Genomic DNA, 18578 nt, shown 5'->3' with positions numbered 1-18578 from the left:
TTCTTTATCATCAATGTTTCCACAACTGATTTTCTTTTTTTCTGCAGGAAGAAGCCGGATCTGGTGAGGTCGCCGATGATTTCTCTGCCGATGCCCAAGAAACTGCGGTTCAACATCACTCCAGAAATCAAGAAAGACATTGAGAACGCCAAGCAGAATCTGAACATGTGAGCTGCCATTATAGATACGGTCGCACTGAGCACCTCAAATTTAGGTCACGTTCACACGTTCAGTATTTATCATCAGTATTTGTAAGCCAAAACCAGGTGTGGAACAATCAGAGGAAAATTATAAGTGCTCATACCCATATGTGAGAAAAAAAACGTTCCGATATCGGGACCGAAAAAACGGACGAGTGTCATGCAGTTTTCTCACCGAGAATCTGATTTACATCCAATTGTCATGCGTATGCGATTGCCATACAATTTTAACATGGGCTTTTACATAGAGGAATTCTCTAGGCCATTTACACATAGTTTGGCAAGGAAATATTCTTCACTACATCTATAAATATGTATATATCTATACATATATATCTACATACATACCCCCTGGGAAGGGGGTAATACCCATGGAGCTTCCCAGGCTATTAATATCAGCTCTCAACTGTATACTTAGGCTTTACTGGTTATTAAAATGGGGGACCCCCAAAAAAAAATTGACGTGTGTTCCCCTTATTTTAACAACCAGCGAAGGCTATGCAGACAGCTGGGAGCTGATATTAATAGCCTAGGAAGGGTGCCATGAGTATTGACCCCCCCCCCTCCCAGACTACAAACATCAGCTCTCAGCCGCCCGAGAAGAGGTGCATCCATAAGATGTGCCATTTCTGGCAATTAGTCTCCGTTCTTCTCACTGCCCTGTAGTGGTGGAAAGTGGGGTAATAGGTTTGGGGTTGATGTCAGCTTATATTGGCAGCTGACATCAAACCTCTCCGACTTGAAGAAAATAATCTATTTGTCCAGCAACGCGTCTAGCTCTGTTACGTCTAGATGGCAGGCTGCATAGTAGCTTGATGCGACTATCCAGCCTGCCATCCTGCAGAGTCACAAGCTTGCGCACTTCAGTGACTCACAGTGATGTGATAAAGTTGAGTGGGGTTCATATCATATGAACTCCGTTCACCTTCCTGTCATCATCGCGAGTGTGGGAAAGCTCTCACGCTCGCGGTGCTGGCAGAAAGGTCATCTGACATCATTGAGATGATCAGAGTTCATTGGATATGAACTCCGATGACCTTTCTGCCGACACCACAAGTGTTATATTTCACTATTTGACTATGGGGTTAGAAATGGAGGCGTCTTATAGATGCCTCTCCAGTACTAACCCCTGGGCTTGAGGTCATCTGACATCAACCCCTTTCCTATTACCCCACTTGTCACCACCACAGGGCAGTGGGAAGAGTGGAGGCTAAGCACCAGAATTGGCGCATCTTATGGATGCACCTTTTCTGGGGTGGCTGAGAGCTGATGTTTGTAGACTGGCAGGGGGCCAATATTCAGTGCCCCTTCCTAAGCTATTAATATCAGCCCCAGCTGTCTGCCTAGCCTTTGCTGGTTGTTAAAATAGGGGGACCCCACATCAATTTTTTTTTTGGGGTCCCCCGGGTACCATCTGGAGCACAGCGTCGGGGGTACGGGAGCGAGGCGAGTATGTGTTGTTTATTTTTTTAAATATATATATCTATATATCCAGCTATGGGGGGTTCATACTGTATATAGAGGGATGTCGGCATACTTAATAGTGCTCAATATTAAGTCATACAATTAATGTAAAAAAATAATTAGAATTAATATATTAATATTTAGCACAATGAATTTCAGTCTATTGGTGCGGCCTCCACAACAGTCACGGTCTCTCACGTGGAACCTTGGGACAATTGATCTCCCACCCCTGCTCTATTTTGTATAACGCTATGTTATGTATAATGCTGTACACAAGGGAAAAATAGGCGCTATTATCAAAGGGGATCATGTGACATGTCACGTGACACATCAGGTGGGGGGGAGGCTGGCTACTCTTAATCCACCCCTGTATGTCACTGCCATCTTTCTATAGCTATTCTCTCTATTCTGTAATGTCGGGTACCGCTGTGATTTTACTGTACGCGGCTGATGAATTATCGGGTTTTCAAGGAAACAGGTGTGTGAAAGTCAGGCGGCACTATGCCGAGTGCCATACAATTATTTTTTTTTTTTTCACGCACTCATTGACTTGCATTGGTGAGCCTCATCCGGGATATGCGGCAATACTCAGCATGTTACAATGATTTTATTTTTTTTCCTTAGTCCAATTTCATTTGAGAAAACCCCCGCAGATGAGCTGTCACTCATTGAATAACACTGGTCAGAGTGCAGTCCGCTTCTTTATCAGATTGCACTCGTCCGTTTTTCTCGCAGATTCGTATGAGCCCTAATAGAAACTCGTCACCACTTCTGGATTTATCACCTATTCCTGGTTTTGGCTTACAAATACTGAAGTAAAATACTGATGAAATACTGAACGTGTGAACAAGGTCTTCGAAATACTATTGTTGCTTGTGTAAAATTTAACCCCTTGGATATGCAATTTTTTTTTTTCTATCTGCTCTCAAGAGACCTAATATCTTCATTTTTCCATCAATCTACCTGTATGAGGGGCTTGTATTTTATAGGACGAGTTATAATTTTGAATGACACCATTCATTTTACCACAATGTATTGAAAAATAGGAAAAAAAAAATTAGGTTGGGATTCAATGGGGAAAAACCAGTTCTGCACGTCTGTTACCAAATTTATAGGTTTACTTTTAGAATTTTTTTTTTTCTCGTTTTGGCATTCACCGTATGGGATAAATATTTTTGGTTATTAGTTCAGACAAATACGCGCACTGTCGTCAAGTATGCTAATTTTTACATTTTTTTTTTAGATGTCCCTGTTTGTATTGTGGGAAAGGGGGAGGTGATTTAAACATTTTTGTGGATTTTTATTTTCATACTTTTCAATTTATTTTTATTTTTTTTATTAGTCCCCTTAGGGGACTTGAACCTGTAAGCGCTTGTGCAATTTTGTAATATTGCAGTCTATTGTAAAAGTACCGCTTTCCTATAAAGCTTTGTCATAGGAGGGGCTTCATAGGTGTACTGGTCCGGCAGACACAAGGATCTTCAGTAGGACCTTAGCTTCTATGACAATGCCATGAAGACCCCACAAACAGTGGAAAAGCGAACACACCCCATTCCTAACTGCTTAAATGCCGCTGACCGCAGCCTCTAAGGGGTTTAACTTTTCCATTCTGTCCCCACTCTGTGTGGCGCGGGCTCAGCTACTGAGGACGCTCCATATATTAAGTGCGCATATTTGCTGTAAGCATATGGCAGATGTCACTAAGGGGTGACGCGAGGCTCAGACGGTCAGTATGGGGAATATACAGTGACCTCTTGTCGTGCTGCTTCTCTCCTCATTTCTTTTTCGTCTCCTTTCAGAATGGTTCACGACCTGGATGTTAAAGTCATCGTCTTTGAGGCGTTTGGGAAAAATTTCCCAAAGTCCGAAAAGCTGAGCCCCGATGCCTTTATCCAAGTGGCGCTCCAGCTGGCGTATTACCAGTAAGTGGGGTCTCGAGCCCGAGCTATTCCAAGATTAGGGTAATGTGTGAATCCTTCTCGGCAGGATAGTCTGCAGCTAATTAATAGTCCTGGGATCTTTGGGGAAAAAAAAATACCGTATCTGCCCCTCTAAAATTCATAGGTTGCAGTCGTCTGGTAGCATAGAAAGGGCCTGTGTAATGGATGCAGCACAGAAGTCTCAGTGGGAAATTGTTCGCGGCTCCAGCTGTGAGAGAATTTGCAGGCTACAGTTTTCTGGCTGTTGGGGCATGCTGGGAGTTGTAGTTTTAGAATAGCCATGGTTTGGACTCGAACTGATTTAAGAGGAAGGTAAAGAACTAGGCGTTCAGCCTGGACTCTGTGGTGGATGATGCTGGAAAGTGACATCTGATGGTTTCCCTCTGTGCAGGATGTATGGCCAGGCCTGTGCCACCTACGAGAGCGCGTCGCTACGAATGTTCCGCTTGGGGAGGACCGACACCATCCGCTCCGCCTCCGTGCAGTCTCTGGAGTTTGTCCAAGGAATGATGGATCCCGGGAAACAGGTGTGTGACAGCTGTGACGCTGCTGGTTATATGGGAAGCGGCCGGCCCACCTGACGCACGTTTCTGCTCTTTCCTATCTTCAGAACCTGGAGAAGGTGGATCTGCTCAGAAAAGCGGTTCACGCTCATCGTGCCTACACCGACATGGTAAGCACACCCCAACACCCCTCATTTTAGGACATCAAAGTTCACCTTAAAGGTGCTGTCCCACCAGCAAAATGCCTAATTACTGGGGTCCTGAGCCCCCTGCTCATGCAGCACCGCTGTACTCAAGGCCCAGTCTTTTGTTTAGATTTTTGCCTTTGCTTAGGTCAAACTTTTAGCTACTAACTTGACCTTTTTATACATTTATTTTTTTAAATTCTACACCCGCCTGCTCTAAAGTATGGATGGATTGCATTTCTACAATAAGTAAGGTATCGAAAAGGAAACAAATGTGCTCCTCACCTGTTAGTTTTAATGCATACTTGTATTCCCCATGAAATAATGCTTCACGGTGAATGTAGGAATAGATTGATTTGTGTTTTACCCTTGCTGTTTTCCATGGGATGTGTATCTACTCTCTGACACCATTGGCAGGGTCAGAGTGCGGAGGAACACACAGTAGTCAGTTCTTGCATTCCCAGGAAGAATAATAGAGGAATAGTGCAATAAAACACATAAAGAAAAGATGAAGAATTATTATTATTTCACGGGTAAACCAAGTGTTTAAAAATGTCCTTAATTTGTATTAAGAACCTTCAATAAAAAGCATACCGTGCTTGTGCAGCGTCGCCCTGCCGGACCGCTGGGTCGTGCTTGTGCAGCGTCGCCCTGCCGGACCGTGCTTGTGCAGCGTCGCCCTGCCGGACCGTGCTTGTGCAGCGTCGCCCTGCCGGACCGCTGGGTCTCAGACCAGTTGTGATGCTGCTAGCTTAGGTTAGGGAGAACCGGATCTTCCAATATCAGAGTGACATGTATTTCAAGGACGTCTTTATACACAAGAAAAATTGTGACATTGATGACCCCATTATTCCCTTCATTACCGCAGGCAATCAGTGGAAAAGCCATAGACCGGCATCTGCTGGGATTGAAGCTTCAAGCCATTGAGGATTTGGTCAGCATGCCGGAGCTCTTCATGGATACGTCCTACGCCATGGCCATGCATTTCAATCTCTCCACCAGCCAGGTAATAACGCAGCCCTCTTCAGAATGAAATAACTTATTGTTTTATCTGACTGACGCAGGCTATTGCTTGCAGGTGCCCGCCAAAACGGACTGCGTCATGTGTTTCGGCCCTGTGGTGCCCGATGGGTACGGCGTTTGTTACAACCCCATGGAAGATCACATCAACTTCTCCGTATCTGCATTTAACAGCTGTGCAGAAACCAACGCGGCCCGGATGGCCCATTACCTGGAGAGGGCGCTGTGCGATATGCAGCAGCTCATCCAGAGCACCCCCAAGTCTAAGCTCTAACCCTGCGCCAGGCACAAGACTTTACCCACAATGCATATTATTACACGCGGGCACTAGTCTGCAATCAAATGAGACTACGGTGGCAAACATGGTACCCTCCGCCCCGGGGACTAGATACTAACGAGAAGATTCACTCAAGCTTCACTAACTCCAAAGAAACCACATCGAGATCTATCCAAAATGGTGAAGTTACCCAGGACAACCATTCAGTTTTTTTTTTTTGTTTTTTTTAAGGGGCATTAAAGGGGTTGTTAAGTTAGAAAAATATTCTTTGCTATCTTCTAGAAACAGTGCCACCTTTGTCCACAGGTTGGGTTTGGTATTGCAGCGCAGCCCCGCTAAATCTAAAGTCCAGCTGAAAAAAAAAAAAGCACTTTAAAAAAAGTTAAATTATTACTGCTCCTTAATATAGTTTAATTGGAAAAGGTTTACTGGCAGCTTTGGGCCCAGTAAGTTTTTCTAGTTTAGCCTCAACACAAAAGATAGAGTCCTCTGTTTGTCAGGGATATGCAGGGAGTCGGCTAATGCTCAGGTCCATAGCTAAGCCAGCTCCCTTTTCTGTCTATGCACAGTGAAATAACCCTCAATAGCCAGAATATCACCCAGGCAGTGGAATAAAGCCAAGCTAGAACCAGCCACCGATCCAATTTTTAGTCAGCTGTACAACCCCTTTAAGTTACTAAAGCTGAGTTGCAATACCAGGCACAGCCTATGGATGATAGTGGCGCTGTTCCTAGAAGAAAGGAGCCCTTTTGTTTTTTTAATCTTTAAAAAAGGCTAAAAAAAAAAAAAAAAAAAGGATTGTGTTTGTGTTTTGACATAGGACTAAAATTGTCTTCCGCCCCCTTCTTTACGACTCAATAGATGTGTATGGGTACGATCACACAGGACTTATCAAAGTCCACACCAAAAATTGGGATTTTGCTGCAGAAACGTGCCGGAAATTGTTCTCATTTTCTTTAAGCGAAAGAGCAATCTGTGACCTGATCTGTATCCGGAGAGGGTCTTATGTATACACCATCCGGATCCTGCTCTTACAATCTAATCCTGACCAATCAGATTGGTCCAGGAGATAATGTTTACTTTGTAAGTGGTTGTGATTGGTTAAGAAGAGATTTATAATAAATGTAAAGTTTTATCCGATTTGCCGTTATTTTATAGCACAGTGAGCCACAATGGATCCAGCAACGTTGCGTGCCACAGCCATGTAGGTAGTCTGTGGCCACCAGAGCCGTGCGAGTACCTCGCAAAATTACACCACCCCCTTCCCCTCCACTATAAATTACTAAAAGACCGGGAGGAAAAAATAAAACCGCACACATGCACTAGAAATGCAGACTTTTTTTTTTTTGCATAATTTTTATTTTAAAATAAAAATGTCATGTTTCAATTCATTGGACTCACATAACAATAAAACGAGTGACGCGTTTGTGCCGGTCAGTCGCCATGACGTGGGGGGGGGGTCACTGTATCGCCATCTGTGCCGTGGAGCTAAAGGAATTGTCCAAGACTGCCCAGAGACAGCGCCTCTCCTGTCCATGGGCTGTGCCTGGTATTGCAGCAAATAAACGCACCTCCAGAGAGAAGCATACATTTGCCGAGTCAATCATAATTTTGTGCCTGGACAATCCCTTTAACTCACGGCTGAGCACATTTTGGGGTGGATGTGAACCTTGACAGCGTCCCGTGCGGTTCCCATTTAATGTAGAAGGTCACTGTTCTCCTCCGTTCCATCCGCACCGGACATGGATTTATAGACAATGATGGCAGACGTCTGAAGCGGCCCGCCGTAAGCCCTTTCCACACGGGCAGATAACTCTGCTGTACCCGACGTGTAGACAGATAGTAATGGACAATTCAGAATGGTCACCTCTGATAATCGTAAAAGGGACACTGCCCCTGGCGTAACTCCTAGCGCAGGGCACGAGGGTTGGAAGGTATCACACGAGATAGAATCCCTTCGCAACCATAAATATGGGCACAGGAGCTGAGCCCGCGCCATACCCGGCAGGTGGCAGCTGTGTAACACAGCCTGTATCTACCTATAACAGCAGCGACCGGAGCCGGCTGTAGTTTAGCAATAAATTACCAGGACACCAAGGGACCCAATAAAGGCTGCAATGTTGGTCCTATGAAGGAGAACCTCAATTTAACTAGATATTGCAGCATATAGTATAAGCAATCACATAAAAAAAATCAGCTGTTTTTCAGCTGGTTATATATCATTTAAAAGTAAATATGATTTTTTTTTTTCTTTAAGGAAAGGGAGGAGGGGGGCTGCTATTAAGATTTGGTAGAAGAAACACAGTGAGATTTGTCATGAAGACTAAACACGGCTCCTTTCTGTCAATTAAAAATTGCCTAAAATAAAACTCCACCCTTGAAGCCGTTTTAAGGAATCCAGTTGTCCAGAATATATATAGAATTTTTTTTTTTTTTTTTTTTGAAGGGGTGAGTGTAATACCAGTCCCAGCCTATAAACAAGAGTGGCGCCCTTTCTATAGATGGGTAGAAAATCGCTTAAAAGTTAATTCTCCAAGGGTGCGGCTTTATTTTAACCCATGCAAGGCAAAGGACGAAGCACATGGGAGACTACAGAGTGATTCAGCTCCTCACTTACTGCAAGAAAGCATCCTCTCCACGAAGTAAAACAAGGAACAAAGTAGATTAGAAAAAAAAAAATCCCGCTTTCACAATTTTCACGCAAACAATTAAAAAAAATATATATCACTAGTGTTAAAAGGGTAATTTATAGTCCTTAAATCGAAAAAAAAAAAAAAAAAAAACCTTGTTCAAAAGTGCAACAGGAATTGCTTTAAGCCCTCCAGCCGTCAATCATCGATAGGCACCTCGGGAGCGTAGCTGAAGCCTATGGGGGTGAGGAGCGGGGCGCAGGATTATTAAATCGGCAACCAAAGCTTTTAGTCTGTTGAAGCAGGTGGGGTCCATCATCTACAGGGAGTAAAAGTCAGTCCTAAAGCCTCTCCCGTCCCCTATAGAAAAGAAAAAAAAAAATCTGCCGACGTTTACAGCATCTTCCACCCTATACTTATTAGTCCCAACGCATTTTATATCAAATATATATAAATAAATAAAAGGTGGATCTTCATGCAATAAAAAGAGCTGGGTTTCACCAGAATTATGAGTTTCCTTTGATCATCAAGAAAAGAAAAGAAAAAAAAAAAAAGGGTGGAAAACAAAAAAAAAAAGGGGACACCTTAGCTCTTGCAAGTTTCCGTCAATCCGTCTCAGAGAGGGACCGCTGGACAGCGTGCGTTGGTCAGCCCTGATCCTGACATGCAGAGGGCGGCCGCTGGCAAGACAGGCATTGTAAACCGAGTAAAAGGCCTCTCGCTTGCTTTTTTTTTTTTTTTTTTTTTTTTGGTCCGTCAGTTATAAATGTTCTTCAGTGTGCCATGGGCAGTACCGGCTTCAGTTCCTTGCCAGAATATTATGGATCCTGCCGCCGTCATCTCCCAAACCCTGCCGGCTCGGCTGAGATTCACTGCAGCTTTGTACCGAGTTTGCGCTGTCTGCTTCTGGACAAGACAGAGAGTAAAAACAAGTGTAAGAAGATTTCCTGTAAGTTACATGACTGGTCAAATGAGCAATTAAGGGAGGGGGTACAAACTTTTTTTTTTGCATCAGGATTGCTGCATTCATTGCATACTATGTCTTTACATTCGGAGGTCTGTTATTCTGGGTACGAGCTCCAAATCCTCAAAAAAGCTTTGGCCGGCGCCACTCATTTCTGCAATGGCGCCGATGACCTGGTATCTACACATACCTGCCGGTCGTGCATGCATCCCATCACATACGCGTAGATGCTTAGTAAATCAATTTGTGCTGCTCTGTTTTGCCATCCTTGCAGATTCTGGTGCTTATTAAACCCCCCCCATACTATCCAGACATGGCATCCCGCTGCCCAGTAAGCGCCCGAGGAACCCATGATACCAGGGGCAGAAACGGAGACCAGACTGGATGCCGGATCAGGGCAGTGCGAGTCGCTCGTCTTTAAATGCTTGATTATCGCAAAACGTCTACAGAAAAAATAGGAATTCTTGCAAATGGCAGGAAGGGTTGTAGCAATAAAATGAAGGATACTCGTGAGCGGTGCCCATCTGGTGGTCTCCGCCAGTACAGGAAGCAATGACATCATGCATTTTGAGGTGTGATTGGCTGCAGAGGTCAGGTGACAAAAGGGAACGTCGGCCATTGCACGTCTGACGACATCCCCTTCCAGTGTCAAATCCATGGCGGCTGGAGCGAGCGAACCACGTTATTGATTAAAAACCTTCTCCTCCATTTGCAACTTTTTTTTTTTTTTTTTATAAGAAGTCAGAAGTTGTTTTTAGGACACACCATTAATATTAGAAAGGCCCCACCACCAATCATCAGCCACAGTGCCACATCCTCCGCATAGCTGTGCCTGGAGTCGGATCCCCACTGACAACAACTAGAAAGCGATGGTCATTCTGGGATCTGTCGTTTTGCAGCAGCTGGAAAGTGCCCAGGTCGAGATCCCTGTGCCACCCGCTTCAAAGAAACGTCACCCTTGGCATAGTTACCTGGCTTCTGATCGAGTGACTGTGTATTCAAACCACAAGATGTTGGGAATTAGACTGGTGTCTCGGATAAGAAAGAATTCGGAGATTGGCCTAAAAGAAAAAAAAAAAAATTATATATATTTATTACACACGATAGTGTGAAGAAGGACATAGGAGAAGGGGGTCAAAAATAGTGCCCTCCATCACGGTCTAGTGCGATGGTGGGTAATTGGTATTTTGGGGACTGCATGCAGCACCTGTGGCCCCCTTGTCTATATGGGTACAATACCCCGGTTCCCATTACATTCTTCTCTCACATGAACCAGGGTCCCATGTCCCCCCTTTCCTGGTGGACTGATACCTACCTGTTCAGTTACTCCATGTAGTAAAAGGGAGATACTGAAACAGCCGAGTGTACTCCTAGTAATCGGCAGGGTCTGGATCCCCGGTGACCACCTCGGCACCTCTATGTTGTGACTGGGGGGGCCTGGGATTGGGTCATGTAAGAATACTCCCCTATCAGTGAGATCTCAGTGGATCAGAGGCAGAAGACTGAGCAGATAATGGTTCAGCAGACGCCTGTCTTCCCAGAGATCTCTAGCGATACAAGTCTCATCTATGACGATTGCACAGTAATCCGGATATACTCGTACTGGATTAACAAATCCAATTTAGGCAGCGGTGGTCTCCGCAGGCAGCTCCATCAATAAAATAGATCTGCAAGTGACCACAAAGTATTGCAAATATTCAGACCCATCTGTCTTCATGGTCCCTAACCATTATGAGGGACCGGATCCCACCTTCCTCCTTGATAACACGACTGCTGCCATTCTGTTCAGTGCCCATGGGGCTGATGTAGATGGTCGCATACAGTGCACGGCTGCATCTTGATCCCCTGTTCCTCCTCACAGCGCGGTCGTGTGTTGTACTCTGTTACCCCACCGGTCTCATGGGCTTTGTATGGGGGGGGGGCAGCAGCAGTCGTGCACCATCATGCAGGTCCATTTAATCTGGACAGTAATGAGGAGGAACGGGGGAATCAGGACCAATGTCCCAGTGGTCCAAGAGGGTCCGAGGGGTCAGACAAAGTGTTACCTGCGTGTAAAGGGGGCTGGCTGACTGGTTCAAAGCAATAGCCAAGCCAGCCCCCTTCTGTACCAGCCAATGCAAAGCCAGAGAAGGGGTCCGCCCGATTGGCTCATATCAATAACAGACCCCATTTGTATCAGCCAATGCAAAGACAGATTAAAACTTACCAGGATGCAATTCTAGGGAACAACGGGGTGAGAATCTCCTGGGTGATGCCGAACCAAATTATAGCCAAGATACTCCCTGCCACGGCTCCATAGGTGACCTGGCTCCAGCTGTGATACATGAGATACACTCTGCAGGCAAAGCACAGCCGTTACCGAACACTCAATATATTCAGATATAGGACACGAGGACGGGTAGATCCCCTACCGGCTGTACGAGACCAGCGACGCCGCTGTTAGGAGGCACAGGGACAGGACATGGCGCCACAGCAAGTCCAGGAACCGCGCGTTGTTAGTCTGGTGCATCCTGGAGGAAAGATTCACAAAATGTCATCCGAGGAGTGTAACAAAGTGCAAGTGCAGCTCGTCCTCAGAGACGCTCGGAGAAGAGGCGATTCTACCCCATCCTGGAAAAGCTGCCATCTACAGAAAGTGTGACCTGCTCTTCAACTGGACCAGCGCCACACATAGGACCACGAGAACATATCCTAGTGGCCAAGCTCTGAGGCGGCCATGTACAGCCCAAAAGCCATCATCAGTGCCTCACCTCAAGTACAGGAAGAGGAAGGAGTACACCGAGAAGAACCACATGAACTGGGAATGGCTTGAAGGCAAGCCGTACTCTGTGGTGACCGTCGTGTGCGTTCCTGGGAGAAGAAGAAAAGCAAAATGAGACGCAGAGAAATAAGATCAGACACTCAGCGACCCCAACCCTACAGACCCCAGATGACCCCATCCCCTGCCTGACCCCAACCCTGCAATCATAATCTGTGCACATTTCAGCCTTTAACTGGAGATACATGCTGGGAATAAGTCACAACATCCACAATATAGCAGCATGCATTGTTGATAGGCCACAATTTAAAAAAAAAAGTGAAATTAAATAAAACGCCTATACCGTACCTAACTTGGGGCCCTGTGCATACATGTGACATATTTACCAGCATATACACCAAATTTAGGGTTCAGACAATGTGCACAGAGCCAAAACTGAGTAACACTAATCCTGCTAACCCCGTTTACCACACTGACCCCCTATCTTACTAACCCAAACAGCCCACAGTCCCTGACCTTACTATCTCCAATTACCCACCTGACCTTACTAACACTATAACACTATTGACCTTACTTTCCCCTAATAACGCTGACCTTACTATTGACATTGACACCCCACCTTACTAACTAATAGCCGTACTGACCCCGACCTTACTAATAATAACCCTACTGACCATGACATTACTAACACTAATAACCCTGCTAACTTCCTACTTTACTAACCCTACTGAGCCTAATTCTTATAACCCTACTAAACCTACTGACCCTATTGGCCCTGGCCTTACTAATCCTAATGTCCCTACTGAGTCAAACCCCAATAAACCTACTGACCCTAACCTTACTAACCATAATAACTGTGACATTGCTAATTTTCAGCTACTTGGGGCCGTCCAGTATTTGCGGTCCAGGGGTCCCAGCAATAAGCCGTCACCTCCAGGCTGCGCTCTACTGAATCTGACATAACAAGCAGCTCTGATGGGCAGGAATGACGATGGGGTGCACAGTCTGACCCCCATGAAACACGAGCAGCAGCCCCTCGCCCGCCCTCGCTCACTTACCTTCACATGGACGCGGCTCTCTTACAATATTCTTAATTAACCAGTTTACACCTTCATTCATTACCAAACCCCCCAGGAAGGAAATCTGGAAAAGAGACAAGACAGTGAGAGACCGTGAGCCGGAATCTGACAACCTCTGACATAAGGTATCGGGGTATAATGAACGCTCACCGTGTGCAGTTCCCTCTTGAATATGATGAGAGTCGCAAAACTGATAAGAATGACTACTGGTCCCAGGCTGAGGTAGGCCAACAGCTGCCCGTAGACGTCTCCTGGATGAAGAAGGGCACAAAAAAAGAAAGTGGTGAGTAAATGGATTCTGGTCTGTCTATAGCAAAGGCAACTGACAGAGGCACCGAACAAAGGAAGGCTACTACAAGAGAGAAGGGCAGATGGAGAAGCCACCGACAGGGGGCAACAACTGTCCATGTGTCTCTTATACACAGGCAGACCATAGAGGGGGCTTCCATCATTCACACCCTCATGGACTTTAATTATTAACTTGGATAGCAAAGGCCAATATCATTTAGTGTCAGTCCTAAAATGGGTATGTACATTGGGTGAAATTCACTTCTTAGTCAGTCAAATAATAGCCGCACCTTGGGACAGCGACCCGGGGAGGGCCCAGGCCCGGCAGCTCGAGACGGCGACCCCAGCCCGGCCCCTCGACATGTCCAGGTAATGCAGTAAACAAATGACTGTACAAACCCATTGCTCATTGAAATGGTAACACCTGTCCCTCAGCCCACTCCAGTATCCAGCAGGAATGAGCGCCCCCTATAGGCTCAGTAAGAACATATCTAGTTAAATTACCAGCGTCATAGAAAAGTGACTTATTTAGTTGCGGAGCAGAGGAACAACCTCATGAATAATTGAGTCCCGCAGTTTTGCTGAGCCATTAAAAACCACATGAAATATTCAGGGAAAGCTCAGAGCGGAAGAATCCAGATGAGAGAAATGTGGCCACATACAGTCTGCGGAGGAAGAGGTCGCACCCAGCATTTAAGAGGGGTATCCTATAAGACAGAAATTCGAGGGGGTTGTCCAGCTCATAAAAACACAATACATAAATACAAGCCCTCATCATCTCCCGCCTCGACTACTGCAACCTCCTGCTCTGTATCCTCCCTTCTACCACTCTCGCACCCCTCCAATCTATCCTAAACTGTGCTGCCCAACTAATCCACCTGTCCCCCCGTTATTCTCCAGCCTCTCCCCTCTGTCAATCCCTGCACTGGCTCCTCATTGCCCAGAGACTCCAGTTCAAAACCCTAACCTTAGCATACAAAGCCATTCACAACCTGTCTCCTCCATACTTCTGTGACCTAGTCTCCCGTTACATACCCGCACGCAACCTCCGATCCTCACAAGATCTCCTTCTCTACTCCCCTCTTATCTCCTCTTCCACAATCGCATACAAGATTTCTCCCGCGCATCCCCCCTACTCTGGAACTCTGTACCCCAACGTATCAGACTCTCGCCTACCGTGGAAACCTTCATAAGGAACCTGAAGACCCATCTCTACCGATAAGCCTACAACTGGCAGTAACCACCGCTCCACGACCAGCTGTACCTTCATCTACTGTATCCTCACCCATCCCTTATAGACTGTGAGCCATCGTGGGCAGGGTTCTCTCTCCTCCTGTACCAGTTTGCCGTTCCGTTTTTGTTCAAGATTTTTTTTATTTATACCTCTTTTCCACATATAAAGCGCCATGGAATAAATGGCGCAATAATAATAATGATAATATAGGGGGTGCAATTTGGAAAAGAAATGTACTAAATTGGGCAGATCTGCAATATCAGACATTGCCCATGAGATGAGCAAGAACGGCAGCGCCATGTTTGCATCTCAGACGACTCTTTATGGCACCGTATTAGTGCATTTTCCTCCAAACGTCACATATGAAGGTGTCCATAGATGTACTGAATTCCTCCCCCCCATATAGTAGACGTGGGGGAGGGAGGGGTTGCTCTTTATCTTGACTTGTGAGCAGCCGCACAGCCCAAACGGAAAAGCGACCCGGGCAGCAGACTGATAAGACGTGACTTAGTTACCAGCCGCTTTCCTTCTTGTGTTTGCAGATAGCCACCAAGAAAGGAAGAGAGAGAACGTGATGACTCCCCTCGCCCTGTGTCGCCCCATGCCGGGTTATTCGCCCCACACACAGGCAATAGATTTGCCATTCAAATCCCTGTGTTGTTTTAGGACGATCTCGCCATCTACAGACCTGCTCCTGGGTCAAGTCAGTTCATGTCTGAGTTTAGGCATCGGATCAGATCTCACATTGCCTTGAGTTAAAAAAAACTACCGTTTTGTGTTTACAGCTCCTGCGCAGATACATGTGCCTTAGTAGTCACTGATTAGCAAAGACGCACACGTGTAGTTAGATTTAACAGATAAAGGGTTATTCCAGGCAAAATGTCATGAAGAGAGTTGAGCAAAAAGATTCACCCTGGACCAGAATACTGCGATCCTCCTAAGCTCCTGTACCCGTCCACGATGCCAACAAGTGCCCAGTCACATAAGAAATTTAGCCCAATTATTACACTAACTGCCCTATAGGTGAGCAGAAGAAATGGTGTACAAAGCTGTGCGGTATCAAACTACACACAGCTTACTACCTGTAACCATAGAAACATACAAGTCTGCATAGGAGCTGTGAATACAAAATGGTAGGATAGTTTTATTAGTATCGTTTGACATTCTCCTAACGCAAAAAGCTGCAATAGATGAACACGGGACGGGACCAGCCGAACTCTCACGTATGCAGTTTTCCCGAAAATGTATCCCCTTATCAATTTAGAAAGGGGATAACTTACTGATCGCCGGGACCCCCGATGTTACTGAGTAGTGGGCTCTACAGAGCTTCTGCACTTCCCACTCCAATGAGAGCCCTAAACCAGGGATCACTGGGAGGCTCAGCAAGTTATCCCTTATCCTGGTGAGAGGGGATGTTTAGCTGTCCCTTTAATAGATATAAGGAGCCATTTAAAATAGGAGTCCTCAAATGTCAGTCAAGGGTCATGGACGGAAGTGGTGGCAACGGGGGGCTTCAGCAGACCCCTGGCTGCCAGGGCATCCCATCAGCACCCGATGGTCATGTACCTGGAAAGCCAACAGGCACCCAGACAAAGCCAGGATGGTTCAAATTACATCAAGCAATCAGATTACAGAAAGAGGCATTTATGGGGTTAAACAGCAGCAATCAGGTTGCTGCTCTTAAAGGATAGTGCTGGCTGTAAAATAAACCTGGCACTTGCCCCCCTGAGCCCACGCCCGGCATATGCGCCCCCTCCCTACACCTGGCACCTGCCCCCCTGAGCCTGTTACCGGCACCTGCGCCCCCAAGCCCCCTCCTCATACACCCGGCACCTGCCCCCGAGCCCGTCCCCATACACCTGGCACCTGCCCCCCTGAGCCTATTACCGGCACCTACACCCCCGGGCCCACTCCCCATACACCCGACACCTGCCCCCGAGCCCGTCCCCATACACCCGGCACCTGCCCCGAGCCCGCCCCTATACACCCGGCACCTGCGCCCCCTCCCCTATACACCCGGCACCTGCCCCCGAGCCCGTCCCCATACACCCGGCACCTGCCCCCGAGCCCGCCCCTATACACCTGGCACCTGCGCCCCCTCCCCTATACACCCGCCCTCCTAAGCCTATTCCCGGCACCTGCCCCCGAGCCCCCTCCCCATACACCCGGCACCTGCCCCCGAGCTCACTCCCCATACACCCGGCACCTGCCCCCGAGCTCACTCCCCATACATCCGGCACCTGCCCCCGAGCCCGCCCCTATACACCCGGCACCTACACCCCCTCCCTACACCTGGCACCTGCCCTCCTGAGCCTATTCCCGGCACCTGCCCCCGAGCCCCCTCCCCATACACCCGGCACCTGCCCCCGAGCCCGTCCCCATACACCCGGCACCTGCCCCCGAGCCCGCCCCTATACACCCGGCACCTACACCCCCTCCCTACACCTGGCACCTGCCCTCGAGCCCCCTCCCCATACACCCGACACCTGCCCCCGAGCCCCTCCCCATACACCCGGCACCTGCCCCGAGCCTGCCCCTATACACCCGGCACCTGCGCCCCCTCCCCTATACACCCGGCACCTGCCCCCGAGCCCGTCCCCATACACCCGGCACCTGCCCCCGAGCTCACTCCCCATACACCCCGCACCTGCCCCCGAGCCCGCCCCTATACACCCGGCACCTGCGCCCCCTCCCCTATACACCCGCCCTCCTAAGCCTATTCCCGGCACCTGCCCCCGAGCCCCCTCCCCATACACCCGGCACCTGCCCCCGAGCTCACTCCCCATACACCCGGCACCTGCCCCCGAGCTCACTCCCCATACACCCGGAACCTGCCCCCGAGCTCACTCCCCATACATCCGGCACCTGCCCCCGAGCCCGCCCCTATACACCCGGCACCTACACCCCCTCCCTACACCTGCCCTCCTGAGCCTATTCCCGGAACCTGCCCCCGAGCCCCCTCCCCATACACCCGGCACCTGCCCCCGAGCCCGTCCCCATACACCCGGCACCTGCCCCCGAGCCCGCCCCTATACACCCGGCACCTACACCCCCTCCCTACACCTGGCACCTGCCCCCGAGCCCGTCCCCATACACCCGGCACCTGCCCCCGAGCTCACTCCCCATACACCCGGCACCTGCCCCCAAGCCCGCCCCTATACACCCGGCACCTATACCCCCTCCCTACACCTGGCACCTGCCCTCCTGAGCCTATTCCCGGCACCTGCCCCCGAGCCCCCTCCCCATACACGCGACACCTGCGCCCCCTCCCTACACCTGGCACATGCCCCCCTGAGCCTTTTCCCGCCACCTGCCCCCAAGGCCGCCCCTATACACCTGGCACCTGCCCCCCTGAGCCCATCCCCATACACCAGGCACTTGCCCCCTCCCCATACACCCGACACCTGCCCCTGCTACAAGACGATATAGTGGATTCTGTAACACAAAGGGGTTAACAGCAACATGGATCCAGAACTATAAACTATTTCGAGGGATTGTCAACAAAGACAAAACCAATGCCCCAGTCCATAGAGGAGACACAGTATATACATGTCCCGGGCAGCACTGTGTATACAGCACCGGAGGCACTCTGCACACTGAGAAACACAAGGTGGAAACCATCGTGTCCTCCATGACAGTCCACGCACAACACGGCAGGAACCTGCAGAAAGTGCGCCGCGCATGCGTACTGGCCCGCCACACTACTTAGCAGCAGCCTCAGCTACACTGCGCACGCGTACAACCCAGACGGTCCCATGCAGGGATCACAATATCGCCATTAAATCTTTCTTCAAACCAATCTCTAGCAGCCGTCAGTGAGCGGAGGCGAGAAAGCGGGAAGAAAGTCATTTACCTGCAGGATATTCCACGTGCGTGAGGGAAACTGGGCGCCACTGGGCTGACAGCGAGCACTGGTCACCGGCCGCCATCTTACCCGGATACCGGGCGTATGGGAGAAACGGTAGATGCTAAATCCCAGTGAGCAGAAAGGACCTGCGATGACGTCGTGACCATGTGACCAGACTGGGCGGAGCTA

General features: G+C 48.4%; 2 protein-coding genes across 3 annotated transcripts in view; one reads left to right on the top strand and one right to left on the bottom strand.

Annotated features, from left to right (window-relative positions):
* The window catches only part of CRAT (carnitine O-acetyltransferase), a 27854-nt gene extending 20852 nt beyond the window's left edge, over window positions 1-7002 (top strand). For both annotated transcript variants that reach the window (XM_073640080.1, XM_073640079.1), the window contains 6 exons: window positions 48-167; window positions 3464-3586; window positions 3996-4131; window positions 4215-4277; window positions 5161-5298; window positions 5371-7002. In XM_073640080.1, the coding sequence (XP_073496181.1) occupies window positions 48-167; window positions 3464-3586; window positions 3996-4131; window positions 4215-4277; window positions 5161-5298; window positions 5371-5586 (796 nt within the window). In that variant the 3' untranslated portion in view covers window positions 5587-7002. The remainder of the gene's footprint in view (window positions 1-47; window positions 168-3463; window positions 3587-3995; window positions 4132-4214; window positions 4278-5160; window positions 5299-5370) is intronic.
* DOLPP1 (dolichyldiphosphatase 1) lies at window positions 6305-18578 on the bottom strand. Its single transcript, XM_073640083.1, has 8 exons — window positions 18396-18578; window positions 13171-13271; window positions 13000-13084; window positions 11934-12033; window positions 11595-11693; window positions 11390-11518; window positions 10155-10244; window positions 6305-9125 (listed from the first exon to the last, which is right to left on the bottom strand). The coding sequence occupies exons 1-8, from the start codon at window positions 18469-18471 to the stop codon at window positions 9089-9091; spliced, it is 717 nt and encodes a 238-aa protein (XP_073496184.1). The 5' UTR covers window positions 18472-18578; the 3' UTR covers window positions 6305-9088.

The sequence above is a fragment of the Phyllobates terribilis genome, unplaced genomic scaffold (genome assembly GCF_046119375.1).
Source record: "Phyllobates terribilis strain yellow unplaced genomic scaffold, ASM4611937v1 Scaffold_7__3_contigs__length_470593459, whole genome shotgun sequence".
In the NCBI taxonomy this organism is placed as follows: Eukaryota; Metazoa; Chordata; class Amphibia; order Anura; family Dendrobatidae; genus Phyllobates; species Phyllobates terribilis.
Note: the sequence above shows the minus strand (reverse complement) of the source record. Positions and strands in the feature narration are given on the sequence as shown.

Coding starts and splice junctions, on each gene's coding strand:
- DOLPP1 (XM_073640083.1), bottom strand. CDS start 18,471: ATGGCGGCCGGTGACCAGTGCTCGCTGTCAGCCCAGTGGCGCCCAGTT. Junction 13,272..18,395: donor GCACGTGGAATATCCTGCAG/GTAAATGACTTT, acceptor TTCTTCATCCAG/GAGACGTCTACGGGCAGCTG. Junction 11,694..11,933: donor TTCCTCTTCCTGTACTTGAG/GTGAGGCACTGA, acceptor TCTTTCCTCCAG/GATGCACCAGACTAACAACG.